The sequence below is a fragment of the Hemitrygon akajei genome, unplaced genomic scaffold (genome assembly GCF_048418815.1).
Source record: "Hemitrygon akajei unplaced genomic scaffold, sHemAka1.3 Scf000078, whole genome shotgun sequence".
Lineage (NCBI taxonomy): Eukaryota > Metazoa > Chordata > Chondrichthyes > Myliobatiformes > Dasyatidae > Hemitrygon > Hemitrygon akajei.
In genome coordinates this window covers 1,952,789-1,966,611 of record NW_027331964.1, presented here as the reverse complement: position 1 = coordinate 1,966,611, position 13,823 = coordinate 1,952,789, and the positions used below count along the sequence as shown (strand labels likewise).

Here is a 13,823-nt window from a genome sequence, read left to right as displayed (position 1 = left end):
GGGGTCGCCGCTGCTCCGGGTCTTTCGCGAGATGGGACGGCGGGAGAAGAGGTCCCGTTTACGGATCGACTCCCTCCTGCCCCCTCCCACCAAACCCGTCCCGCACCCCCACATCCGAGAGGGAGGGGCCGACCTCCGGGAAAAAAAAACATCGGGCACAGGGAGAGGGAGGAAGAAATGGAGAGGCAGACAGAGTGAGAACAAGAACAATCAAGTTTATTGGACAGTTAGTGTCGACACTGAAAGATAACAGGTAGGTCGGGAAGCACAGACGGATCTGTCCCCGCTCTCCGCCGCCTCATACTGACCCTCCAGAATCTGAAGTGGATCTGGTGCGTGTTTGTGTTAATAGAACCATAGAACCACAGGACACTACAGCACAGTACAGGCCCTTCAGCCCTCCATGCTGTGCTGACCCATATAATCCTCAAAAAAGTATTAAACCCATACGACCCCATAACCCTACATTTTTTTTCATCCATGTTCCTGTCCAAGAGGCTCTTAAATACCCCTAATGTTTTACCCTCCACCAGCATCCCTGGCAAGTCATTCCAGGCACTCACAACTCTCTGTGTAAAAAACTTACCCCTGATGTCTCCCCTAAACTTCCCTCCCTGAATTTTGGACAAATGCCCTCTGGTGTTTGCTTTTGGTGCCCTGGCAAACAGGTACTGACTATCCACCCTATCTATGCCCACTGGAGTGTTCTTTTCATTTCTGACGAAGAGAGAGTGGGTTTGAAATTCAGACGATATTTAGGACGGATAGTTTGAATGAAATTTGGACACTAAGGGGTAAAGTTGGAAAATGACATCAAAGCTTCTGGCCAATCAGCCGCGTGGTTTTTGAGTGATGGGTTAGTCAGGGAGCAGGGGAAATGGTCATTTGAAGTTCCTATTTAATATGATCTGACAAAGGCCAGTTAACCTGCGACCAGCTGCGCTATGGTCCCCATCTGAGTTGAATATGATTTAAAATGTTTTCTGATACAAATTATACAATCCAGGACAAAGCCAATTGGTCAGATAGCATCTACGGAAACGCAAAGGAATGGTGTTTCTAACTCGGAGCCATTTTACCTGAGCGCCCATGACACATCCATGCACCAGCCGCTTATAATGCATGAGAATAACAGCGTTGACGAGACACATGTTCAACAACAAAGGATGCACCTTCTGCAATCCCACCAGACATCCGCGCGTTTATTCAATCACCGATCGAGTGTTGCATTTTGTCAATATTTCAGACACCTCAAACACGGCATCCTAGTATTAATGTTCTACTCACGGTCATGGTCTGGGACAGTATTTTGTAATTCTCATTGTATTTGTCACCACAAAGCATTACCATTCTTTCCAAGACTCCTTGATTGCGTTACTATGTTGTTTATTCACCAAACCCGACCGCTAACTCTGTATTTGCCATTGCCTGGAAAATCCCTTCTACAAGCCCATGCTCGTAACCCCCACACCCGCACCTCCCGCGCTGTCAAAATGCATTTGTGCCTCTGTGACCGCGGTGTGCGGCCGAAGGTGAGAAAGTGGTCGCAGGCAGCTGCTGGCTGTAGAAAAGGGCATCGGGGTGGCCATTCCCGTCAAGGTGGGAAAATGGGGGCAGTTCTTCCTCCATTATTATTCAGAGAACCTGTGGTATGTCGAATACCGAGTGAGACGCCAAGTCTTCGGGGTAACCGCAGGTCTGTGTCTTTGCTGTCGCTTTGCTCACGCTTGAGTGCTCGGCGGCGGCGCCGATGTGTTTGTTTTTGCCGGTGGGGAGAGGGAGAGGGGATTGTTGCTCGCTGGCGCCTACGGGCAGGAGGGGGGATCTCGGGGGGACTTTGGGGTTCTAACGTTCAACTCCCCTTCATTCTTTGGGGCACTCCTCAGTTTTCGTGGATGGTTGCGAAGAAAAAGCATCTCAGGATGTATATTTTACACAATTTTCTGGCATTAGATTGTACCTTTGAAACATTGAACATTTGAGAATGATCCCAAAACAAATAGGGCTGGATGTCATCATATCGCTCAGTATTCAGTGAGCTAATTCTTATAACTTGCAAATACGAAGAGCCGGGACGGGACGGATGAAATCATTGGAATTATTGTCACGTGACCCCTTCAGCTGATGCTCCAGGATCCCGGACAAGATAAAATAGAGGCTAGTCTGAAGGTTGAGGGTCACACACTGCTACGTTTCAGATCTGAGCGAAACGTCTATAGAAACGGAACCGCCTATAATGTGGGCAATGAAATTATTGAGATCGTAACGCACAGCAAATTTGAGAGGGCAAGTGTCGGTGGAAGGATGAGGCTACCTATCATGGGCTGGAGGAGTCCGGGTTGCGGTGAGAGAACTAAGCCGCTGCGATAAAAATATGAGTCACACCCTTCAGTGATGTCTCGGAGTGAAGATGTGACACTCGAGAGAGATATGACGGAGACATGGATAACGCTTGTATATAAAAAGTAAGAGATGTTTTGCACGGTGGCTCCTTCCACCAGGGTTGTCCTTCTCATGTGTGAATTCCCGGCCAACCGTCCTCTTCCATTCACCAGTGACGTCATCTGAGGGAATAAATAAACAATTCATGTTGGCTATCTCAGAAACCGGAAGGAAATAAAGTTGATGAGTCAAAATACGGGCGATATTTCCTTCTTTGGCATCGGACATCGTGTCAATGAGAATTTTCAGACAATTTATCTGTTTCGCAAGGACACAAGCCCAGGACAATTATTCCTCTGAATAGCAATGACTTGCTGCCCGTCGCCGCCTGACTCCAGTCCCACGGTTTTACATGTCTCTCATCTGTTAATCACTGGGTAACTTGGAATCACTCACATTCGGGGCTCTGCTCAACTCATCGGCTTGGCAATAATGGACACGTTCGCTTTGCAAGTCACATTTGGCATCGACAGCCTCATGTTCTGCTCACTTACCTCTTCAGATCACCGTAAGCAGATCGATCGCCCAGAACCAGTCCCTGTTAAACGGAAGTAAATCATTGTGATTAGCAAAAGTTAATAACAAACGCAGTCTGTGAGAGAGGAGAATTGGAAGGACACCGAAAAGGACTTGGACACATGTAACAAATCGGCTCGTAAAGACCGTGGGACAGAGGGACCAGGCTGTGCTCCACAGTCCAGACTAACACATGATACTTCATAGTTCATCCGCCATTTCTGCGGCCCCCATTTCCGCCTCTCCGACGTCATTCTCGCTGTCGAATGTCTCACTTCAGGGTCTGTTTCTTACTGTGTGAAGTGGAAACAATTACATCTAAAAGGGAATAACGCAAATAATTCCCTCACCGTGTAAGTGGAGTTTCCATCTTCTGCATTAATCCTTGCGCCCTGAAAAGAGAAATTAAAGACTTCTATTGTGACGTTTAACCTTGCGCTCGACAATTGTATTCTGACTCTCCACAGGTAAACCCCAGGGTATCAATCTTCACATTCACTGCTGCTCGGACGCGACCCATCACATTACTTATCTTCTCATCTTTCAAACAATGACTGAGATCATGAACATAATACAAAGATCCAACCTGTTCATTCCTTGAGAAATTTTCATAGGTTCCCGATGCGTTCACGGTGTTTGTATTCAAGGTGCCTGCGGGAACAATACAGATACGTCATAGCGGTGAAGAGCATCATGGGCCGTTGTTAATACAGCGGATGTCAATCCGGCCACAAAACAAAATGCCAGCGATAGCATGAACTACATTCCCACAAACGCCAGAGACAGGTAATCCCCGGTATAGACGGCCAATAATTTAGGTCAGATACAGAAAGGAAAATACCATACCGTCCCTCCAATGATATTGTAATCCTGAGTTGAAAATGTCTGCTTATTTAATTGGACAACCCAACAACACCCAAGGAGCATTATTCGTGACCATTCGCTCGAATGAAAACCTGCAGATTCTGTGCACTAGGAACTCCCATATTTAAATGAAATGTTAAGATTTCCATGGGTTCAGAAATAGAACAGTTGAAATGCAGTTCACTCACTGTTTCGTCCGGAATCGATGCTCGTGTCGTTTTGGGATTGTGGGGGATCTTTGATCCTGAATGAACAGAAACAATGTTCAAAACATGAATTCCAGAGGAGTTGACTTTCCTGCACTGATACACAGAATGAGAACGGCTCCAATCATTCCATTGCATTCTCCCCGGTTACTCCTTGATACTGTCCCGGTTATCGGATGCCGATTCTAGGCCTACTCGATCTCAACAACAGTGACCACAATGGGTTTAACAGAGAAAGAATTGTTTTGGCCAATTGGATCACAGTTTTCCAGGGGAAAGTGTCTTTCAGACAAATGTTCCCATTTCAGGGGGAAAGCTCAATGCTGATTCTGACCACAGGTGACCCCTGATCTGTGGGATAATTCCGGACCTGCTGATCAATTTAACATGTCCTTGGGAAGATAAACTCTTGTTCCCCCGATCCTGTTCCCGTTTACAACACTGTCCTTTATGAATATCTTTCATCCTCGTTCATCCCACCGAAAGACTCTAAGACCATAAGATATAGGAGCAGAAGTAGGCCATTCGGCTCAGCGGGTCTGTTCCGCCATTCAATCCTGGGCTGACCCAATTCTTCCAGTCGTCCCCTGTCCCCTGCTTTCACCCCATACCCTTTGATGCCCTGGCTAATCTAGAACCTATCGATCTCTGTCTTAAATGCATACAATGACTTGGCCTCCACAGCCGCTCGTGGCAACAGATTCCACAGATTTACCCCCCTCTGATGAAAGAAATTTCTCCGCATCCCAGTTCTAAAAGGACGTGCTGAATCCTGAAGTCGTGCCCTCTTGTCCGAGACTCCCCTACCGTGGGAAATAACTTTGCCATATCTAATCTGTTCAGGCCTTTCAACATTCGGAATGTTTCTATGAAATCCTCACCCTCCTCCACCCCTCCCCCGCTCATTCCCCTGAACTCCAGGGAATACAACCCAGACCTTCCCCAAACGGTAACACTTTCATTCCTGGAATCATTCCCGTGAATCCTCTCTGAACACTCTCCAATGTCAGTACACCCTTTATAAAAATAAGGAGCCCAAGACTGCAGACAATGCTCCCAGTGTGATCTCACGAGTGCCTTATCGAGCCTCAACATCACATCCCTGCTCTTATATTCTATACTTCCAGAAATGAATACAAACATTGCATTCACCTTCTTCACCACCGACTCAACCTGGAGGTTAACCTTTAGGGTATCTTGCACAAGGACTCCCAAGTCCATTTGCATCACTGGAGTTTTAATTCTCACGCCATCTAAATAATAGTCTGCCCGTTTATTTCTTCCACCAAAGTGCATGACCGTACACTTCCCCACATCGTATTTCATTTGCCGCTTCTTTGCCCATTCCCCTAAACTATTTAGCTCTCTCTGCAGGCTCTCTGTTTCCTGAACGCTACCGGTTCATCCACCTATCTTTGTATCAAGGGCAAACTTAGCCGCAAATCTATTAATCCCTCAGTCCACATCATTGACATACAACGTAAAAAGCAGCCGTCCCAGCACCGAGCCCTGTGGATCTCCACTAGTAATCAGCAGCCGGTCAGAATAGGATCCCTTTATTCCCACTCTCTGTTTTCTGCCGAGTAGCAAATGCTCCACCCACACTAGTATCTTCCCTGTCGGTCCATTGGCTCTTAACCTGGTGAGCAGCCTCATGTGCGGCACCTTGTCAAAGACCTTCTGAAAATCCAAGTACACCACGTCTATTGCAGTTCCTTATCGACCCTGCTTGTAATTTCCTCAAAGAATTACAGTAGGTTTGTCCGGCCAGAAATCCATACTGGCTTGTCAAGTGCTACCCGGTACTCTGTAATCTGATCCCTAACAACCGATTCCAGCAACTCACCAGCCACTGATGTCAGTCTAACATGTCAAAAGTCTCCTTTCTGCTGCCTCCCACCCTTCTTAAACAGCGGAGTAACATTTGCCGTGTTCCAGTCATCCGCTACAATGCCAGAATCTTTCGATTAATTCGTCCTGGACAATCACTGCAGATTTCCCCAACGTGGCCGAAAGGGACTCAGTCCATTCTGTCCTTCTGGTTGAATACTATTATCGTCCATTACGTTGTTCCTGCAACTTCACAAGCAGCCGTCAAACATCAGCATCTATTATCTGCATCTGAGGATGGACTATTAACGCCAATCCTCTGACCATCGAATTCTGAGAGCATCAGATTTTCTATTCTATCCTCCAGTAAACACGGACCTGTTCCACTCTTCTCTGAATCGATCAGCCACCATCACCCCTGTTCTCACCACTCAGCATTTCCCACGATTCCCACTCACTCGCATCATGACCTGTCCGTCACCTCACTCCCCTGTCGATCCATCGAGCCTGTCAGCGCTTGCTCCAACCGCTGCCCTACCACTTTGTTGCCCCTCTTTCCTGTCACTACCGAGCAACAATCTCCTTCCACAAAGGCCGTCGGTTCATGTTCCCCCACCAGTAATGCCCGACTCGCCAGTTTCCTCCAGCTCCGGCTTGTGTAACTTGCTTCGGTCACCGGTTCCCGTTAAACCTTCCAATATCCCACTCCTGCAAAATAAAGATCTCCTGCAATAACTAGAAGAAGAAGAAGCGATATTCGGAGAAAAGGGCATTTACCCGCCAATTTTCCGTGCGAACAACCATGCGCAGACTCCGCCGATCAGACCTCCGGCAAGAGAACCCAGTACAATGCCCACGATCGCGCCAGCGCCCAGGGTGAAATTGTCGCCTGTTTCTGGGTCTAACACACACAAAAAAAACCCAAATATGTATCATACATTGCGCAAACCCGTCTTTTTCGGTGTCAAATGGATTTTAATCTGCCTGTGATTCTAACAACGGTATTCTCAAACACGAATAAAACTTATCCGTTCTGAATGGATGCTGTGAATTTAAATTAGTGGGTGCCTTGTGAATGGAGAAGTCATTTTAGCTTCTCCATCCGACATGCAAAGCTTCTGCCATCGTTAAGGGAACATTTTAAAAATTATTCTTATATTTTTATCCGGATAGGAGCGTGGAGTGAGGAGTTTGGAAAGGGAAAAGTTTGGATCTATGATCATCGTGTTTCTGTGCAACAGCGAGAGAGACTTTAACTCACTTTGGTAAACTCGACAGTAAGATTAAAACTGCTCTTGGTTACGCCGTTAGAAACCCGAGATGTATAATTCCCGTCGGTCACCCAGCTCCCTGACACAAGGGTGAGTTCCTGCCCCGACTGCAGGAGATTGTTCCCGTTATACCATGAATATATACCCCAGGGGACTGACAGAGCAATTTCAGGTTTAACACAATATTTTAAACAACTAGACGCTCCGATACAATTCTGACCTCCTTTGGCCCATCTACAAAAATGAGGAAATATGTTGATTATAATCCTCTCCGATAAAAAAAAATGAAGGTTCATGTTTACCAGTGCACCCGCAGTAAACTTGCACGTCAGTCTCTCCAGCGCCACTGCTGAACGTGTTGCTGGCGATACACTTGTACGTCCCTGCGTCGTTTCTGTTCACATTGATTACAGTCAGTTTCGCCTTGTCGGGAGATGTGAATATTCTGCCGTTTTCCTGGATGGGTTGGTCATCCTTGAACCATGTCCGTGTCTGAACAGTGCCCGACGCGTCACAACTTAGTGCGATGGTATCGAGGTTTTCCAGGGGAGTGGAATCATTGGTCACCACGGCAACCCCACTCACTGTCTCTGTAAATACAATTAAAATACAAAATCGTTTTTCACTTGCTTTGGTCTACAACACGTGCACAATATTTGGCTGCCGCCAACTCAAGATTCTCGCCATTCCCAGCTCTTATCCCCCATTTCTTTCGATATCAGGTTACATTGCAGGCTGAACTAAATTCCGGCAGAGAGGTCAAAGTTTTACAGCTGTCACTTAAGGTGAGCAACATACTAACCATGTAACCATGTAACAATTACAGCACGGAGACAGGCCATCTCGGCCCTTCTAGTCCGTGCCGAACGCTTACTCTCACCTAGTCCCACCGGCCCGCACTCAGCGTCATTCAATGTCTGCAGTGAGATGCTGAAGATGTTCTATAGGTCAGTTGTTGAGAGCGCCCTCTTCTTTGTGGTGGCGTGTTGGGGAGGAAGCATTAAGAAGAAGGACGCCTCACGTCTTAATAAGCTGGTAAGGAAGGCGGGCTCTGTCGTGGGCAAAGTACTAGAGAGTTTAACATCGGTAGCTGAGCAAAGGGCGCTGAGTAGGCTACGGTCAATTATGGAAAACCCTGAACATCCTCTACATAGCACCATCCAGAGACAGAGAAGCAGTTTCAGCGACAGGTTACTATCGATGCAATGCTCCTCAGACAGGATGAAGAGGTCAATACTCCCCAATGCCATTAGGCTTTACAATTCAACTGCCAGGACTTAAGAACTTTTTTTAAAGCTATTATTAATGCTTTTTGAGTTAGTGATTTAGATGCATATCATATTATTACTGAGTTAAGTATTGTATGTAATTAGTTTTTGCTACAACAAGTGTATGGGACATTGGAAAAAATGTTGAATTTCCCCATGGGGATGAATAAAGTATCTATCTATCTATCTATCTATCTATCTATCTATCTATCTATCTATCTCTATCTATCTATCTATCTATCTATCTATCTATCCATCTATCTATCTATCATAACCCTCCATTCCTTTCCTGTCCATGTACCTATCCAATTTTACATTAAATTACAATACCGAACCTCCCGCTACCACTTCTACTGGAAGCTCGTTCCACACAGCTACCACTCTCTGAGTAAAGAAATTCCCCCTCCTGTTACCCTTAAATTTTGCCCACTAATTCTCAACTCATGTCCTCTTGTTTGAATCTCCCCAACTCTCAATGGAAAAAGCCTATCCACATCAACTCTATCTATCCCCTCATAAATTTAAATACCTCTATCAAGTCCCACCTCAAACTTCTACGCTTCAGAGTGTAAAGACCTAACTTTTTCAACCTTTTCCTGTAACTTAGATGCTGAAACCCAGGTGACATTCTAGTAAATCTTCTCTGTACTCTCTCTATTTTGTTGACACCTTTCCTATAATTCGGTGACCAGAACTGTACACAGTACTCCAAATTTGGCCTTACCAATGCCTTGTACAATTTTTACACTACATCCCAACTCGAATACTCAATGCTCTGATTTATAAAGGCCAACATACCAAAAGCGTTCTTCACCACCCTATCCACGTGAGATTCCACCTTCAGGGAACTATGCACCATTATTCCTAGATAACTGTGTTCTACTGCATTCTTCAAAGCCATATTATTTACCATGTATGACTAATCGTCATTGAAGAGATTTGGTATTGGTGTGACACCAAAGACCGGGAAATATGCAAGAAAATAGTTTTGAGAAAAATGCTACGTGAGCTGATAGAGGACGGCAGAAGAATATCAAGGGCCGAATAGCCTCCTGTTCCCGCAGAGTTTTATGTGCGTTCAGTGCATTGGTCACCTGGACAATGCAAACACCAATGACAGGACGCTGTTCATCGGCTGCAGCTCAGCATTTAACATCATCATAAATTGGATTAGTAAGTATGCAGATAACGCTAAGGTAGGTGGCGTTTTAGATAATGAGGTAGCTTTTCAAAGCTTGCAGAGAGATTTAGACCTTTTGGAAGAGTGGGCTGAACGATGGCAGATGGGATTTAATGCTGATATGAGTGAGGTGCTATATTTTGGTAGGAATAATCAAAATAAGTCATACATGGAAATATGCAAGAAGGGTAGCACTCTGACTGTTTCCATTGCCCTCTGGTCAGCAGGCTCCAATGGCCAGGATCGACAAAGCTTGCAGAGGGCTGTGTACACAATCACATCCATCACGGTACAAGCCTCACCATAATCCAAGACATCTTGAAAAGGTGGTCACTCAACAATACCAGGTTCAGAAATAAGGGCCACCACCTTCTGTGACCTGGTCTCGTCTCATTACCACCTTCCGTGACCTGGTCTCTTCTCATTACTACCATCCGTGACCTGGTCTCTTCTCATTACCACCTTCCGTGACCTGGTCTCGTCTCATTACCACCTTCCGTGACCTGGTCTCTTCTCATTACTACCATCCGTGACCTGGTCTCGTCTCATTACAACCTTCCGTGACCTGGTCTCGTCTCATTACCACCTTCCGTGACCTGGTCTCTTCTCATTACTACCATCCGTGACCTGGTCTCGTCTCATTACAACCTTCCGTGACCTGGTCTCTTCTCATTACTACCATCCGTGACCTGGTCTCGTCTCATTACTACTATCCGTGACCTGGTCTCTTCTCATTACCACCTTCCGTGACCTGGTCTCTTCTCATTACTACCATCCTGGATATGCTCTTGTCTCATTACTACCAGTCGGGATATGCTCTCGTCTCATTACTACCATCCGGGATATGCTCTTGTCTCATTACTACCATCCGGAATATGCTCTTGTCTCATTACCACCATCCGGAATATGCTCTTGTCTCATTACTACCATCCTGGATATGCTCTTGTCTCATTACTACCAGTCGGGATATGCTCTCGTCTCATTACTACCATCCGGGATATGCTCTTGTCTCATTCCTACCATCAGAAATAAGCTCTGGTCTCATTACTACCATCCTGGACATGCTCTTGTCTCATTACTGCCATTCAGGACATGCTCTTGTCTCATTACTACCATACGGGATATGCTCTTGTCTCATTACTACCATCCGGGATATGCTCTTGTCTCATTACTGCCATGCAGTACATGCTCTTGTATCATTACTACCATCCGGGACATGCACTTGTCTCATTACTACCATCGGGATATGCTCTTGTCTCATTACTACCATCCGGGATATGGTCCGAGAGAGCAGCGCCTGTGTCTGTTATACCTGGGGACAGAGCCATACTTCCTGGTGCTCGGGTCAGATAATTGGATGCCGTGAGTCATAAGCGTCAGTGTTGAACAGAAACAATAATTTCTTCAAAAAATGATCAATTCTTGTGAACTATTCCACAAACATCTGCCACTGTCTCAGAATGAATTGCTCGGTCTGATGTCTCGTTGGAGGAATACTGAAGTACTCAGGACATCTTCAAGGTGTGGTGTCTCAGAAAGGCGGGGTCTATGACTAAGGTACCCAGAACCCAGGACATCCCGCTATCTCACTGTTACCGTCAGATATGAGGCAGGCAGGCCAGAAGGCGACCACTCAGAGATTCAGGAACAGCTTCTTCCATTCTGCCATTCGATTCCGAAATGGGACATTGAACCCTTGGACACTACCTCGCTTTTTAATATATATCATTTATGGATTTTAACACGGTTTATAATCTAATCAATATATGTTTACTGTAACTCAATTCAATAATAATAATAATAATAATAATAATAATAATAATAATAATATTAGGTAACATTATTATTAGTAGTAGTAGTAGTATTTTTCCCTCTTCTTCTAATTCTGTATTACGTATTGCACTGAACCGCTGCTGCGAAGTTAAACAAATTTCACCACAGGTGCCGGTGATAATAAACCTGATTCTGATTCTGAATCCACTGGTGGAATGAGGTTGAAAATCTCACCGCGGACAAATATTGTCCCTGCACTGGAGTTTCGTCCTTTGGCTCCTCGGAACAGAAGCCACGATAAAACAGAGAGTGGACAAAGAACGTTGAACCAAGTGTAACTTACTGCAGTAAACACAGATTCTGTTTACAAACGGAGCAGCCACTTGAAGCGGGGTTGCGACCAGACCTAAAAGGGGGACCGGTAAATGTCACTGGAGGCTGGAACCTGTGGCTCTGTCTTGTTAAGTCGATATCGTTTCTCTTTCGCAACGAACAAACAGTAAAGGTGAAATTGTATTCTTTCACCACAGGAATAAAATGCAAGTAATCTTCCGGGAATGCGTGACTGAATACGGCGAAATCTCACTTACCGAGGACTTGCAGAGTGACGAACGCTGTGGTCCGGGAGCCGCTGGTTGGAAACATTACCACACGGTAATCCCCACTGTCCGCGCTGTTCACCGACTTCAGCAGAAGCGACCCGTTGGAGGCGAATAACTCAGCCCGAGAAGTGTATTCTTTAGTAACAGTCACTTTCTGTCTGAACCAGGAGGCGACTGTTTTATACTTAACACTCCAGACCCAACTTCTGACCGCGGCCGACGGCCGCACGGAAAAGAACGCATCACCCCCCTCGGGGACATTTATCCGGCTGTGCTCCACGTGGATGGTAAAGTTCTGAGACTGACCTGAGGAAGAGAAAACCGTATCAGGGAAAAGCGACAGAGGCGGATAGACTCGGGACTACACAGATACTTACACAGAACAATAAGTACCGACATTTAAGCTGTAACTTCTCTCGTAATCTATTTTCTACAGCAACCACCCGCCGCTCTGTCGGTTCTCTGAACACTACCGGTCTGTGAGAGAGAGACCCTCACCCGCGGGAATGAAGAGACAAAGAACAAACGCCGAGAAGGACAGCCCCGCCATCCCGAGAGAGCAGCGCCTGTCTCTGTCACACTCGGAGACTGAGCCGCACTTCCTGGTCCCCGGGCCGGATCACTGCAGCCCGTCATCGGAAAAGGCGGAGCTGAATGGATCGCCGAGCGAGAACGTGTCGGGGAGAATGAACGAGCCTGAAACACGGAAGATGTAGAAGGCCCTTCAGTCCTCGCTCCTCTTCTTTCCTCCTCTACCAGCTCACGTGACATTTACCTGAAAACTACTTTCCAACCAGATAGGTAGACTGGCTGCGTGGCGCCGCCACGACAATTTTGCACACAAAGACAACACGACGAAGGAGTTGATTGTCGACTTCACGAAAGAGAAACCGGGAGAACATACACACGTCCACATTGAAGTGGTGCAAACGGCGAGCAGCTTTAAGATCTTTGGCGCGGAACTTCGTGGAAGATCTCCGCTTGGCCTGACATACTGATACATTCACAAAGAAAGGCACATCAGCGGCTGCAGCTTATTAAGAGTGTGAAGAGACTCGGCATGTCAGAAATGACACGGGGTGGTGTACAGCATGGACAGAGGCTGCAGAGGATTGTAGGCACAATCACATACATTAACGGCACCAACCTCACCATCACGGAGGCACAAAGTCGAAACGCCCCGCAACACAGAAACAGGAGCTTCTGTCCATCTGCATAGACCCATCGACCTCGATGTTGTACATAGTTAATGCTTGATATCCCACACCCCATCGCTGCTTATTTGTTCATTTGTCATTCTTTCTGTGTGTTTTATTCCTACAGTGTGCAGTCGTTTGCACACTGCTGGAACACGTAGTGGATTTGCCGTTTCCCTGATTCTAATACGGTTATTAATCCAGATTTACTAAGGATGCCGCAAGAAAATTATCCCCGGGGTTGTATCTGGCGACAAACGTGGACTTTGATGAACGTCCTTGAATGAGATGGAGCAAGTACATTTGTGTGCAATTAGCTCCTCCTGGTTCGTCACCATCGGTGGCGTCGTCAGCAGACGTCAACATGTCATTGGAGCTGGGCATAACCTCATTGTCTTCCATCAGTGTGAAGCAAATAGAGCAGGGAAGAGAAACTCGCTTCTGTGAAACCTAACTTAATGTACCAAAGACAAACAGCCACCGTGAGATGTTCCAGAGCTGACCTCAGCATCCTGGAACGAAGCAGAAATCAGGATGTGTCAGTGAAGATGTCCCACACCTCCCTTGGGAGGACTGAGAAGGTTCATGTGTGAGTTTGTATCTGAGAGATCAGTGGGTCAGTGAGATCACGTTTGACACCGAGGAATTTAATTTGCACGATTTCAGTGGAGGTGA

General features: G+C 46.3%; 1 protein-coding gene across 1 annotated transcript; it reads right to left on the bottom strand.

The window, feature by feature from the left end:
* Window positions 1-2,315: 2,315 nt before the first annotated feature.
* Window positions 2,316-12,351, bottom strand: LOC140722499 (cell adhesion molecule CEACAM7-like). Its single transcript, XM_073037221.1, has 9 exons — window positions 12,330-12,351; window positions 11,941-12,258; window positions 7,432-7,719; window positions 6,636-6,759; window positions 4,011-4,066; window positions 3,545-3,609; window positions 3,309-3,350; window positions 2,937-2,980; window positions 2,316-2,564 (listed from the first exon to the last, which is right to left on the bottom strand). Exons 1-9 carry the CDS (start codon window positions 12,349-12,351, stop codon window positions 2,561-2,563), a joined length of 963 nt encoding a protein of 320 aa, XP_072893322.1. The 3' UTR covers window positions 2,316-2,560.
* Between the last annotated feature and the right edge of the window lie 1,472 nt (window positions 12,352-13,823).